This window comes from Telmatherina bonti, assembly GCF_933228915.1.
Source record: "Telmatherina bonti genome assembly, chromosome: 4".
Classification (NCBI taxonomy): Eukaryota; Metazoa; Chordata; class Actinopteri; order Atheriniformes; family Telmatherinidae; genus Telmatherina; species Telmatherina bonti.
Genome location: NC_136622.1, coordinates 18,076,764 through 18,092,039, shown reverse-complemented (window position 1 = coordinate 18,092,039; position 15,276 = coordinate 18,076,764). Strand labels below are relative to the sequence as shown.

Below are 15,276 nucleotides of genomic sequence, written 5' to 3'. Positions count from 1 at the left end.
ATAATTTTAACGCAACATCTTAAGAATGCACTCTTCTCTCTCCAGTCTGCTCCTCGGTGGAGAGATAACCGAAAACAAACACATATCTGAATGACAACAGCTGTTGAAAACATGTGAGCTAACACTTATGGAGTCACATCTGAATGAAATTCAGTTGCAGTGACAAAGCACAGAACAACAACCAGACCATAGCAGAGTTTCACACAACCCATGACACAGGACATGAAATACTTTCCTCATAAAAACATTAATCATTAATCTATTTTTTGTTTTTTACCCCCTCACTTTTAGCAGAAAATGCTAAAATGTAAAATTACAAACAAGTTTAGGTCTGCTCCCACCTTTTTTTGTATTGCTTTACTATGTTGCCTTTAACCATTTTTTATCACAACACAGACCTGAGATGAAAACGCATTGCATGTCTTGCATTCTTTTTATAAATAATTTACTATTCTGAGCTATTTACAGCTTTCACCAGAAAGGAGATTACTCAGAGGTAAAGTACCAAATTCCATCTTGTTTTTCAGAATAGCACTATTTTTTCTGACTAAATGGATTTAGTAGATAAAACGCTCTACCGTTCAGCCTAAAAGCTGCACTTCTGGGAAAAAAAGGTACAAAAAATGTCAAAGAAAAAAAGTTTCCTTATTGCTTCATATATTTCTTTTCTTGAGTTGTTCTTCCTCCAGGTGACACCTGAGCCCAACCACAAACCAAACCAGACTGAGGTCAATTATAAACACTTTGTACATAACCACAGAGGCACCAGGGTGGCCAGACAGTATATTTAAAAGCTATACACAGATCAGAAAATCAGAGCTTGTTGGAGGCAAATACCAATCATGATGGCTTTGATCAGCTGAGCAGTTTGAAAGTGGCTGTAAAGTGTCAGTCATGATACAGCAAGGCCTGTCTTTAAGTCATCAAAAACACGTCAGGGGTTAATGAATGAGCTGAGCCTTTGAGCTCATCCTTAAAATCATCATGTGCAGTGTGATGTGTCTGCGCATGAGATGTGTTATTATATGAAAGACTGGCTTAGCTTTCACTGACATGCTCATCTCAACTGTAATTAGCCCACAGCTGTGCTTAATGTAACCAACACCAGCAGATTTCATGACAAACAACCAGAAACAAGCACTTAGCTACCGGACAAACAGGTGAAAACACTGTTAATGAGAGCTAACATTAAATCATGCAACCCTGAATCCTGACATAATTTTTTTACACATACAAATATAACTTTACCAATTAGGACTATTTGATGTTTGTGTATATTTTTTTTATAATATCCAGCATGGCAAACATGGAAAACGATTAACATGCTGGATTTTGGAACTAAACAGGAAAGTGATGAGTGTTCTGCCAATGGAGTAAACATGGACATTTAGCATTTGTCCATACCCATCAGAGTTAAAGTCAGGTGCCATTCAGGTATACAAGGATTGTATTCTTGTATCATCACATATGTTTCAGTGTCCACGAAATACAGCTGCCACCTGAGCCAAAGCAACACATCAGAGTAAGGAAGCTGATGGTTTATAGTTTTGCAAGCAGAGTTGTTGACCTTACTGTTGTGTGTTTTCCATTGAATCATCGGGATGGGACAAGATGTCTTTTTACAGAGAGAAAAAAAGATGCTGTGTGTAACCTGGTCAACACAGGAACAAATACCAAAATATTGAGGTCACTCTGAAAACAGGAACAGTCATAGTTTAATGGACTCTAGTTCTGACGAAATGGCAAATATGCAGGGAGGAGGGCGGAAAATTTGTACACTCACAAAGAGCCTTGCCAACTCAAACCTACGGGAGAGCTGGGCGGGTAATTTTAAAATCTACTAAAACATCCCAAACCAGTCTGTGCCAAACAAAATTGACTTTATGTACAAATGGGGCACACCCTCTCTGTAACGCACATAGGTGTAATGACACATAGAAAATACATTCATTCAGGATTTTCTTCATCTGAAAAAAAAAAAGGTGGAAATATTTTCTTGGTTAAATTTAAACTCAACTTCCAGGCAACACTGATATCTACCATCACCTCCCTGATGCTAAACGATGCCTTCTGCCAGGACTCATATGACTCACATCTTACATGCCACTAACAGGAAAGGAGTGGATACAGTACAGTGGCTGGTTTGTGAAACCTGCTCGAAAGCTCGGAAACCTGAGATCTTCACCTTGAATCGAAATGCTCTGACAGAGCAGCAGCCAGTATAAGCTATGGGAGAAATGCTACATGTTGTATCCAGTCAGAGCACATGGGTGTTATAACATAAAGGGCCACTTGTCAGGACATAATAAATAAATGACTCTGTGGGACTATTTTAAAAAAGAAGACAGGGGTGTAACTGTCATGTCCTCTGCACGTTATGAGGTAAAACAATATGTATGAATATTTCAGGTATGTTAACCAGAGTCAGGTGTATTTTACAAGACATGTAGGATGGGAAGAATGACTTTTATGATATTTACAGTTCATTTAAAATCAGTTAACCTAAGATACAGAAAATGAAAAAAGTAGACACTTGACATGTTTTAGAATCTGAGCCAGCTAATGTTCAGTATTTTAGTTGCCTGCTGAAAACCACAACATCTTCAAGTGCTGATCTGTCCTGTGACAAAGGAAAATATAACAGGAATTTATATATTATAGCATAAATTCCTGAAAGGTGAAACTACTGAATAATCAGCTCCTTATAAACATGCACAAACCTTCTACAAATTAAGCAACAAGTGAAAATACCAAGTTAGAGGAATGGCTTGAAGCAAAGCTCAGATAAAGATACATCACTATTCATCCTCTGATGTTGTTAAGAACAGTGCATATTATAGTTTAAGTATGAGCTTATTTTGACAGATTTTCTAAAAACCACTGGATATTAAAGAGAACATAACCTGTGTTCACTCTGGGGAAGCATTGAAAGCAAGTTAACACATCTCACAGACAAAATGACAGATTGTCACTTTACCATCTTCTCTTCTGTTTGCCGTCTTTCCAATTCATCACAACAACTTCATTTTCTGAAATAATCCAAAAGGAGTGACAATCACCCACTGAGCTGCTGCTCCTGCTCTGTGGCCGCTGAACCAAAATGAAATCCATTCTGTTCAGCCACTCGTTCACAGCTGAGTCACGGAGGACTGATGAGCATTCGTCCTCAGCCAGTCCACAAAGAGTCTGTGTCCCTCTCTCTCTCTGTGGTTTACTGAGCACTCTGCTTTCTGTTTTTCTGTCTCTGTTTGTTGTTTCCCTCTCAGAGCACCTCAAGTACTGGGTGCTATGTTTGTCTATGAAAGGTCGTGAAACCAAGCATGAGGAGAGCTGAGAGAGGGAGGGAGGTAGATCCTTGCACTCAGTCCAAGTAGGTACATACAGTATGGGTGGTAACTACTTCCAAATGGACAAGTGCTTCAGATCTCTTCCTGCTCTAACAAAATGTTAATTTTGTAAATAGTCAATATTAATAGATACTTTTTGTTGAAATATTAAGAAGTATTTCTTTCTACTGTTTCTGTGACTCCCTCAGCCTAAGAATGTTAACCTTCTACAAGGTTTAATAAAAAAATTAAAAAAAAAAAAAAAATCAGAAAAATATACTCAATTTAGACATGCATCCAGACTGACACCAAAATAAATCATTTGTACATTTTGTTACACGCCACCTCTGGTGACCACAAATCCAACCGGAAGGTTTTTAATCATCCTGTTAACAATACATAGCAACCCCCTCAGTAGAGGTAAAAATAACCTGGAAGAGAAAAGCTCCTGTGTATTCACATTGTCTCTGTTTCTCATGACAGGTACCTCAGTACTGGTATATATAAAGTATCTAAGTATCCGTTCGTGAGCAGTAACTAGCATGTGTAATGTATGTTTTTGAATTGCTGAACAAATATTATGTATAAAACCATTATGATTTGTGTTTTCATGGCTTTGCTTTTAATATTACTGTATATAAGCACACATACACACACCCACACACAGACAAAGTGTTGTACAGAGTCTCAATGTCGCCGTCATAATTCACTTAAAATACCATCAAGAAACTTGATCCTTGATCAGATCAAGCCACTGCTAACTGGATTCATTTCATATCAATTGTGAGTTGTAGAACTCACCTTGTGTGCACAAGACATTTTGCCAAATGATAAAGTACAGATTTGAGAAGCTGGCATCTTCAAAGGTAAAGCACTAAATTACAACTTGTTGCTTTATCTTTAGCTTAAAAGTAGGGCTGAGATAAAAACATGTAGCCCTTATCATTAGACCGCAGCTTCAAGAAATGTAAAGAGATATCGGACAAAAAAAGAAGTAAAGACAAGAAGCATTGTTACTAAATACTCAACTGTTAAATAAAAAAATTAAACAATGCAAGTTTAATGGATGTAATGTATTTGCATATGTTAACAAAGTGACAGATAAACTGGCTGATCGTGTTACTGATAATGTTTTCTTTTGATAATTCACAATGTCATTATGGTTATGGAGATTACATTAGAATACATTTTATTCAAATAAATCTTATAACATGATGATCCTGTCAGTCACTTTTTATTCAACATTTACATTTCCACAACAATAAAAGCATTTTTGTAAGTTTCTAATGTGAAACTGCAATAAATAAGGAAATCGTGAAAGTGCGGATTTGGGGGGGTTACAGAATTTCAGAAGGTTAATCCCATGAACAAAACTACAACTACCGATGCACTTAAAGACTCAGCAAAAGCACCACAGCATTGCCCTTTGTGTCACAAAATCATGTTTGAGGCACTCCCTCTGGGCAAAGGATTGAGATATATAATAAGAGAAGTTGAAACACCAGATGAAGGGAGGTGAAGACATGAGGGAGGAAGAGAATATGTTTAAATGGAAGAGGGGGTGTTGCTGGGCGAAACATCATACAGACGACAGCTGTTTAGAAACAGCAGCAAGAATATCTCTTCTGTATGTTTGACCTGATCATGTAAAGAGTGACAGAGAGGATGAAAGACTGATATTGAGTTCTCACTACAACACAGACTATGGCAGACAGAATCCGTGGAACACATTCCTCCAGAGCACTACTCGCCTTGTACTCGCCTCGTCGCAACCTGGCTGACAGCATTTCGTATAAAGTAGGGGCATACCAGTCGCATTTTCATTCCTTTAGGATATACTGTATTGGCTGATTATTTGGAAGCAAGTCCGTTGATAGAACATATTGTCTTTGTGGTTATTTTATCTGACTTCACTGAAGTTATACTTAATATTTATACATATTAGCACCCATGATGGACTGGTGACCTGTCCAGGGTGCACCCTGTCTTTTGCCCGATGATTGCTGGGATGGGTTCCAGTTTCCTGCGACCCTGAAATGGACTAAACACTTAAGAAAATGGATGGATAGATTGACATGTTTGTACTTCTGTACTATTAATTTAATTTATATTTTCAATTTTGGCCATTTAAAAAAAAAAACCCCAAAAAGAAACAGAAATTATCAAAACATTTGTTATGCTTTGTGAGTCTTACAAAACTTGATATATCTCTAAAACCTTAAAACAACTTAAGACAAATTTAAGAGTGCATGCAAGGGCTATTAGTTAACTCTTACCCAATGTGTCAAATATATTTAATTTAACCAAATCATAAATGCAGGTAAAGTGATACACCTTCATCTTTCACATGCTTGCGGTTTTTAAACTTTTAGAAATTAAGTTTCAGAATGGTTGTGTCTTAAATAAAACTATATAAATACATTTTTTATACATGCATGTGCATTATTGATAAGCTTACGACTTGCGTGTTGCACCAACTACTGTACATAAAGAAAGGAAATATTAGCAGTGTCTTACCCTACAAGAGAACAGCTTGCTCATCACAAACTGCAAGAATCTGGCTCAACTTCAGCAGAGAACAAGCCTGAGGAAAATCATGTGTGTTGTAGTTTTTTTTTATTTCTGTTGTCTTACAGTGAAGCAATAATTGTTATGTCCTGTCCCTTGTTCTCTTCCCTCTCAGTGGTCTTCCTACAGGCTCTGTTAATGCAGTGAATCTACTGGGTACCGAGGCAAATGGGAAAAAGTCACAGAGGGACACAGAAAGACAGAGAGAGGGAGGATGGGAGTGAAAAACAGGAGGGAGGGGGGATGAGGAGCAAAAAGAAATATGCGTGTGTGACAGCATGTCTGTGGTATTATGCTTGAGCAGAGAGAGTGTGCCCTAGCCAGAGGAGAGAAGCTGTTGATTCAACTGGTCGCAGTCAAGGCCTTGTTGTCCTTGTCCTTATCACTCTGTCGCTCTCTCTCTCAAAATCCTTTTCTTACTCAGCCCATTGCACATGCACATTATAAACAGGACATTTTGCCTAATCCTAAATCCCCCCCTCCAACCAGCACTTCTTCTTTGTCAGATTGTCGTAGTGAATTATAATCTGAAGAGAACCAGCTTGCCTGATTAAAAATAAACATTTACAGAAGCAGTGTGCATGATTCAGTCATATCTGAGATGGTGTTGCAGATTGCAAGCAGCTGAACACCCCTGTGTTGAAACATGAATACTACAAATGCACAACCAAAGAAAGAAAGAATTAAGCCTTGTATTGGGCAGCATTTGGGTTGTTCATTGTGGGCTGCTGAAGTAACATGGTGTAGTTAATTCATTTGGAAGTTTCATAGCTGCACGTAGAAGCAAGTAAGAGAAAGATGAGATGTAACAGTCTTCCTCAAGGCATTGTTAGCCATGTGCTACAAGCATTGATCTCCTTTGTGATATTTTTGCTTTTTAAAAAGGTTTTCTAGATTTTGAGAAGATAGTCACTTAAATTCTAGGAGACAGACACCATGAATGAAGCTGTGTACATTTGAAAAAGGGCTGCAACATGTATTTTGTGATCTCATATGAAATAACCATCTCCTTTTTAATATAACTTTTACAATTTGTTTCATTCATATTTGCTTAGATTATTAGTGTTATATTTAAAGGTAGCCCCAATAACTGGCTAATTAGCCAATTAGCTTGTTGGACCTTTTGCATTACTTTATGGTAAACTTTACTCAAAACTGCGTTGCACTTGTCTGGTGCTTATCTTCTGCCCCCTGGTGGACACTTTTTATACTAAAATATATTTTGACATCGCACAATAGTCAATGATAAATATACAAAAGCTATTTTTGTTGATTATTTCTTTTTTAGATTTTTTAAAGGCCCATATAAAGATCCACTTTTCTTGGCTTTTTTTTTTAAAGGGTTTAAAAGTGCATCTCAAAAAGCTTACTTAGGTGGGTCACATAGCACATTAATGAGTGTTAAAAAGAGTTAGCCCAAAAGGTGTTGGCACACACAAGATAAATGGATAGGAATAAAGGTTAGCAACAAGCAGTAAAATGGCCAAAAACTTCAAATGTTAACATTAAACAGTAGCAGATTTTACAGGCACCCAGATATTAAAGTATTCTACACTTGCATCATTCTAACACACATGGTCCATTGGACACTGTCCTGACAGAAATCTTAAACTTATTACATGACTTGTGCTAAGCTTGCAAAGTGTCACCTGGATTTTCAAAGCTTGTTTGACATCTCCTGTAGGATATTACATCATACAAAGTATTAGCGGGTTGTAGTTTGTTTATGCACTCTAGTCTGTCACATTTCGATTCGTCCCCAATGTGACTGTCTGTGCAATATTAACAACTGCACAGCATGCAAAGACAACCAATAAAACAAGCCCAGGTTCTGAAAGTCAGCAGAGGCTTTTCTGTATTTGGAAGCAATGATGTCAATGTTAAACTGTATCCGCGCAATTTATGAAAAAGTATGTGTGTTTATAAATCTGTGCACTTTGCTGCACAGTCTAATGCAATGGGGTGTTTAAAAGCTGCTAATCCCAACTAGTGATGGAAACAAATGTACCTCCAGATTTGGCCATCTATTTTTACCTCCAGTATCCTCAGCACTTTGAGCGTGCATCGTCCCAAACTCTAGCTTAGACACCTAGCACCTCATTACCATTCTGCACTGCAGTTAGCATAGCAAGATGCTTTTCCTCTTATAAGCAAGTGGGGGTCAAAAGTTCACATTACTGACAGCTTTATGACCAACTGGCTGCTTCAGTGTTTCTTCAGATTTTTTTTATTAAATAAAATCTGTATCAACTGTATAACTTAAGAATGAAATCATTATATGTTTTGAGTTAGGCAAGTGTTTTCAAATCCTTAACTTATAAAGAATTAAAACCAATAGAATTTGTTTTTTCTCTTTTTGTTAGGTTTACTCAGTCAAACAGCTACAGATACCATTATCCTAAATCAATTGCCGGTGAATAACTTACATGTAGTTCATTTACGTGAGTAAAATACCATTCACTATTCTAGTCTGTGGTCATACTGGTCACTTCTGTGTACATACTATACATGAATATTTCCTTAGTCCCTATATAAGTGTATAAAGGACACAATGAAGAGGCTCAAAACAGTGACTGAAGTCCATCAAAATACCTTCCCTCCTGGAAAATTACATCAAAGGTATCCAGCTAAGAGCTGGTATGTGACTAACAGGGAGTGAGAAAAGGTTGAGAATGTTCAAACTGTCTGTAAAGGTAGTGGAAATGACTATCTTAAACACTGGAAGAAAAAGAAAAAGAAAACCAAGAGGAAACAAAAGAAAGCAAATGAAAAGATGACAAAAAAGGTCAAAGAAGAAACTCAAAATCTAATCTATGTTTTCTTTCCTGTCTCTTTAAGTGTGCATCCATCTGTAATCAGTGGTAAGCAGACAAGGAAGGTACTGGCAAGAAACCCTGTTGTTTGTATGCTGTTAAATTCACTTCGCTTTTACAACATTCTTGAATTCAAATGTGAAAGAAGCTTGAGCTGTTGTGTCTGTAAAATAAACTGTTAGAGGCTGACTTTTCTTTTAGAGGTTTTTCTATGCTTAAAATTGTTACATGTTTCTTTTTTGTTTTTTTAATAAAAAAAAAAAGTTTTCAACGATACAGAGGAACATATGTTTATCCATAATGACAAGTTTGTGTGTACTTGTGCACTTCATTGCTTAGCTTTCTTTGTCACACTCTTCGCCAGGTTTAGGATGCTGTGTCCATTTAATTTCTGTTAAGCAATACTCTGCACTTACATAAACTTTCCCACTTTCCAAAGGTGTAAACAGGCTTAGAAAATGTCTTCATTGCAGTCATGACATCTGTGTGACATACAAAACTTTTCACTATTCCACTCATACAACATAGCACAACAAAACTGCTGTGCCACAGAAAAACTCTCTGTGTGATACACCACATAGCTTACAGAGACAGCTCTGAGAGACAAATTGACCCAGAGGGGGAGAATAGGGGAGGTGTCTATTTTGGCCATCCAACTGACTATGTGACTCCCTTGCAGCCTCCCTGGGAGCTGACCCTGCTGGTCACCAGTCAATGCCATCAATCACCACAGAGTGTTTAGGTCCCACACAATGCACTTTGAGGTTGCCTGGATGTTTTAAATGTATTGTTGTAATGGAGGTGTGTATGTATTTGTGAGTGTTTGCATTTGAGAATGAAATGGGACACCAATTGTTGTAGACATGTGGACAAACAAAATAACCGCCATGGTAGAAGTGGAGATATTATCTAAAGAGAACCAACACTTTACATCATTAACTAACTATTATTTCAGTTCGGAGCCTTCACCAGTTCTGCCCTGCTGGCAAGGTCTCATGGACCTTTAAGTTGACTCATTCAGTACATGTTCTTTAGCCAGGATCAAATGCTGACTTCAGAGTGATTCATATACAACCTTGACCTTGAATGTCAAGACACATTAGACCCGAAGTTCTTGATGCAATCACCAAGGAAAAATGGGAGAAGTTCAGAAACTATTTTACCCTGATTTACATATAAATATAAAGTTCTGTTACAACACAAAGGCACTGTTATGTCTAGAGAGGACAAGGTTATATTTCCATCTTCTAAAACCACATTAGGACAGTTAGGTACAGATGGGAAGTGAACATTTAAATCTTCGTGGACATGTACTGTGTATTTTAGAAGAGGTATATCTGTTTGGTTGTATAGTGTTTTCAAAATGACAGCTAATAGACCAGTCAGAAGAAGTGGAGATAATAAATGCCAAACTATTTGAGCCACAAATACTTAGGGCCTGCTTATCAATGCTGAGGCTCACTAACTTAAATAACAAAGCGATTTTTTTCTATAAAGTTTATAGGACTACTTCAGAAAATGCAACTTTTGATCAGAGGCAAACTTTGTGTCCTGGCTTACGTCTGGGATCCATCTAACAAATGCCAGGAGAACTGAGTGTAAAACCTGTTGTTTGTTTGTTTGTTTTCTCTCATTTTTAAATATTAGTTATTAGATAATGACTAATAGTATAGGTCTGAAACATTTATTTCTTTTCTAAACAACAAAATAACAAACTATGACTTTCTTTGATGCTTGAGACTACATGTAATCACATTTATTATTATGATTTAATCTCAAAAGAGCAACATCACACAAATCATACAGGACAAGTGACATCATTCAATATCTTTAACATGCTGTTTAAAGTATTGTATACAGTATGCCACAGAGAACTGAGTCCCTACTTAGTCCAAGTAACAGTCTGTAATAATTACTGACATCTTGTGGCCAAGTTGGATTTAGATGCAATCTCAAGTGTCATCCACCCACAATAAAACTAAATGTTCTGAAACTGAATCAACTCTCAAATAAATTTTTTTTTAAAAAAAACCCCCAGAAACTTTGGTGTCACTCCAAACACCTATGATTTTTTTTTTTTAATCATAAATCAAATTTTTGTAAATGTGTCCCCAGTTTTACTGACAACTGATTTTTTCTTAAATATTGTTTTTTATCCTCATTATTGTGGTTCTCCACACCAAATATCTACCTAACAACCTCACAAAACAGCATACACAGTCAGTAATTCCCCAACTTTCTTAGTCATCTTCTTTTATGACAGCAGGCATCCAAAATGTTACAAATATGGCTGATCTCCTGTGTACACACAAAAGGTGTAACTTGACTGCTCAAAGATGAAAACTTTCACAAAAAATTTGAGTTTTTACATTTTTCTCTATTCCGAAAAAATTTAAGGAAAATTTCTCATTGGATTCAGCTTATAGAAGAAGTCCCTGCAAACGCAAATAATCTGACTTTCATATTTCATCTTAGAAAAAAATTTCATCTTAGAAAAAAAATTAGTTACAAAAAAAATACTGGTAGGATTTCATATCACAAATTGAAGGTACCAGATTTATTTTTTCATTTGTTTTGAAGGCTAATTTTGCTTTATAAAGAAATGTTTTGAAAATGAAACACTAAAATGTCACGAGCGAGACAAGTGAAGCAACACAACATAAATAAACTAACACACTTGAGCTAAAAACTGGTGGTAAGTACTAGAGGGTAGTGAACAGGTCCGATGTACACCTGCACTTAGAGGAGACAAACAAGTCGCCTGAGCAGCTGATTAAACACACAAGCATGCACACACACACACACACACACACACACACACACACACACAAAAAGCTTCCAACCTCTTATTTATATCCTCGCCCACACAGCAAAGAAGACCCCGAGTAGAGAAGAAGCTGCACAGACAGACAGTAACAGCTGGTTACAGGAGGCTAGTCGTAGCAATTGGGTCACATGGGCAGAAGGTTAAAAATCAAGCCCATAATGAAACTAAGACAGCCACACACATTGTGCTATATAGCACATGCTATATAGCACACGTATAGTTTTGGAATAACTAATCACAGACGTGACCATTAATAGTGATGTCATGTACAAACTATGCATGTCCCCCAGGTTAAAAACAAAAAACAAAAAAACAATAATAATACAAAAAAAATAATACAGTCAAATCTAAAATCTTTAAATGTTTTTGAAAGTTTAACAATAACATCATGTAAATCTCCCCTTTATTGTGGCAAAAACATGACTTCAAATGTAGAAAAGCAAGTATCAAATTTTCAGTCATGATCATTTGGATCCATATGACACTTTTCCATCCTGCCCTGCATGTGTGAGTGTGTCTGCATGTCATCACATAATCGGTCTTACATTTATGTAACCGACCTGACTGACCAGAGCAAATAGCTGGGAAGATTATCACTGGCTCCTTGGCTTCTGATAAAAAATAGCTGCATAGCGCAATCAATCATTTTAATACTACTGACTTTATATAAAATGAAACCCTATTGCCAGAATGCTGCTGTGTGACAATAAACAATGAGGTAGGCTTTGTTTTTTATTTACACACACACACACACAGTGAAGGCAGAATAACTCTGATATTACTCTGCAATGAATTTAAAATGCAACATGATCTGCTTTCTGTATTTTGTGCTGGAATGTCACATCCTACTTATCACAATAACTACAAAAATCAATTATACAAAAGTGCAGCATTTCTGTTTTCAATTAACTTTCTGTTTGAAAGAAAAAAAAATCCTTGAGATCATCCAATCATCGTGTGGGGTCTCCAGCAACAATAGCCTCTATAACAAGTACAAATACATCAATCCTCCTCTCCACTAAATGCATTCTGCCCAAATAAACCAGCAGCATTCCTAATGATATGTAGATCTATTATGCGCGTGGGTGGGTTTTTCAAACAGCATGAATGAAAGTAATCAACGTACCACCAGAAGTTCAAGAATCATTTAAGAAGTGATGAGATGTATGAGACTCACCAAAGCCCAGATTGTTTGCTCGGCTTGACACCATCATGCGGCATGTCCATCGTTACAGTGCGAACTAGCATGTCACTGCTGCATCAGTTTAACAGCACTGTTATTGCTATTCAGACATTTCTAAATGTAGTTAACAGTGTAGGGGGAAATCCTGCCTTGTTTCGTACAGAACTGGTCATTAGCTCACCAGTAACAAACCTGCTGCTGGTCTGTCTTGCTCGTCTGGTTCAGAGTGCGTGTTGGAGTTGCAACAGCAACGCTCCGCAGCTGCACCGTCACATAGCACAGGCTCTAAAACCCCACTTGTTCATGTCTGTGTGTCCACCTGGAGGTGTGTGCGGAGGGTCTCCCGTGGATTGCTCAGGTCTGCAGAGCAGTGTCCCATTGCGTCCACTAGCGTCAATCCCACAAAGGAGCGGCGGCGCGCAGCGGGAACGCGCAATGAGTTCAAATCGATTAGTTTTAGTGAGTGGCTGAAAATAAAACCCTTTTCTGGGATACTGCGCAAAAACCACGTCAGTCTGGGACGTACTAGACCTTATTTGGATTAAATTAAGCCTAAATTTCAGTCAAAATTAAGGATTATATTTTGATCAAATTAATTTCAGTGTGAAATATCTTTTTAAAAATGGGTTGAACTTGCCTCACTATTACATTAATCCAATAATTCACATCATCTCATGCTTGCTTTGTGTGGGTGTTGACCCGGATTTTGGATCTTTCCTGTCAAAAATCTCAGCTCTGAACTTGCGAAATTTCTTAATAATCTGAAATGAACTGAGATTTGATTTGTAAAGTACATCACACAAACCCCCACCCCCAACACACACACACACACACACACACACACACACACACACACACACACACACACACACACACACACACACACACACACACAGAGGTCTAAATATGCTTCACACGCCTCTGCTGTTTACATCTCTGCTTCCTTTCTCGTGGGAAAGATGAGGAGCCGCTTATTAGAAGAGGACAAAAAGGAAGTTCTTCTGCAGGGTTGCCATCATTTAAACAGAATTTAAGGAATTTATGTGTTTGCTGCGTTTATACATTAAAAAAAAAACTCAACTTATTAATATAGCCTATACATCTAAACAACAGGATGGTTATGTGTGTAACGTGTCAGTGTGATACATGTAAAGTTATAGTAAAACATTCATCGTAGGCATTAACTCTGTTTTCCACATTCTATATAGAATTCTGTCAATAAATGCAGGATGTGTTTAGTGATTTTTCTCTTGACCCTCTGAATCTTGCTGTTCTCCACAGTTTTCTATGGCCAACTTAATTTCCACGTCATCTTTTTTCCCCCCCAAATGTCTCTTTTGTAGAAAATGTCTAAATCAGTTTCCTGTTTAGGTCAGAGGTTGTAACAACACACAGCATGCAACACTGTCTTACTGAAACTAGTCCAATCACAGTTAACCATTTTCTGTTAAATTATAGAGTTGTGAGATGTGACATTATATTTATCTTATTCTTCCATCTCTTGGTTTAGTTTATGGCAGCTGCTTTATCTCACAGAGGCTGTTCTGTATTGGTTGTAGTAAGGCAATAAAGTGGACACTTTTTCACTTAATAGACAGTCACTAGATGGAGACATTTTCACACAACAGCACAATTACTGATCTTTTCACTTTAATAAAAAACAATTTTAAACATCACATAAGTTTTTTTTGTAGTCAAATGATTCTCTGAACCAGGCTTCTTTTTAAAAGTTTATTGAGCTACTTACTACAACACAGAGGTTCACATACAGTACAGCATAATGAGTCTATATATACAGATATTCTGCAAGGTGATTCTTCACATAATTATCTTAACGCTACAGTATAGCCATACAGAAATAAACAAAAGAAGCATTTATTTGAACAAAGTCAGCGTGCATCTTACTATGTCATGACACGCCATTTTACTTACAAGATTAACAATATATAGCACATGTATTTTAGATATGTTGAAACCAGATGGTGTAACAGCAGGTGACAACAGAGTACACGCTCCTTCTTAGTTCAGAGTTTTTACAATTAAAACATGATGTAAAATAAAGGGTCTGATTGGGCATACAGTAGGGTCTGACCAGGTGATGCTAAAGGTTTACTTCATTTTACATGTCATATGTTAGAATGGAGATGTTACAATATGTGTCTGTACATTTCTTTTTATAATATCACATTAGTCATTCCATTCCTTTGCTTAGCCTTAAAGAGGGCACACTGACCTGATTGTTCATCAGCAATCACATAGTTTAGGAGGAAGACAATGGTGATGACACACAGTTGCAATGATTGTGAATATCAAGCCCTGAGATGTTGTTAATGTATGTAAGAGCATCAGGTGCTGTGAAGAACAAGGATGTTAGGAGTCACACCTTACATGCCCATAATGTCGCAAGTGGGCTAATTTACACACAAAACAAATCTGGTTAAGCAATATAACACATCAACCTTTACATGCTGTTAATAATCAATTTATAACCTGAAAGTGAGGATTTAATCATTTAAAAACTGCCAGAGATGTTAAACATATTCTGAGAAGTCTGATCAG

The 15,276-nt window shown here is 37.1% G+C and overlaps 1 protein-coding gene across 1 annotated transcript in view; it reads right to left on the bottom strand.

Moving 5' to 3' along the window:
• Window positions 1-3,254, bottom strand: part of LOC306755074 (pleckstrin homology domain-containing family G member 4B-like) — a 29,206-nt gene extending 25,952 nt beyond the window's left edge. The window contains exon 1 of the mRNA XM_079239321.1: window positions 2,978-3,254. Within this exon, the coding sequence (XP_079095447.1) occupies window positions 2,978-2,980 (3 nt within the window). The 5' untranslated portion in view covers window positions 2,981-3,254. The remainder of the gene's footprint in view (window positions 1-2,977) is intronic.
• Between the last annotated feature and the right edge of the window lie 12,022 nt (window positions 3,255-15,276).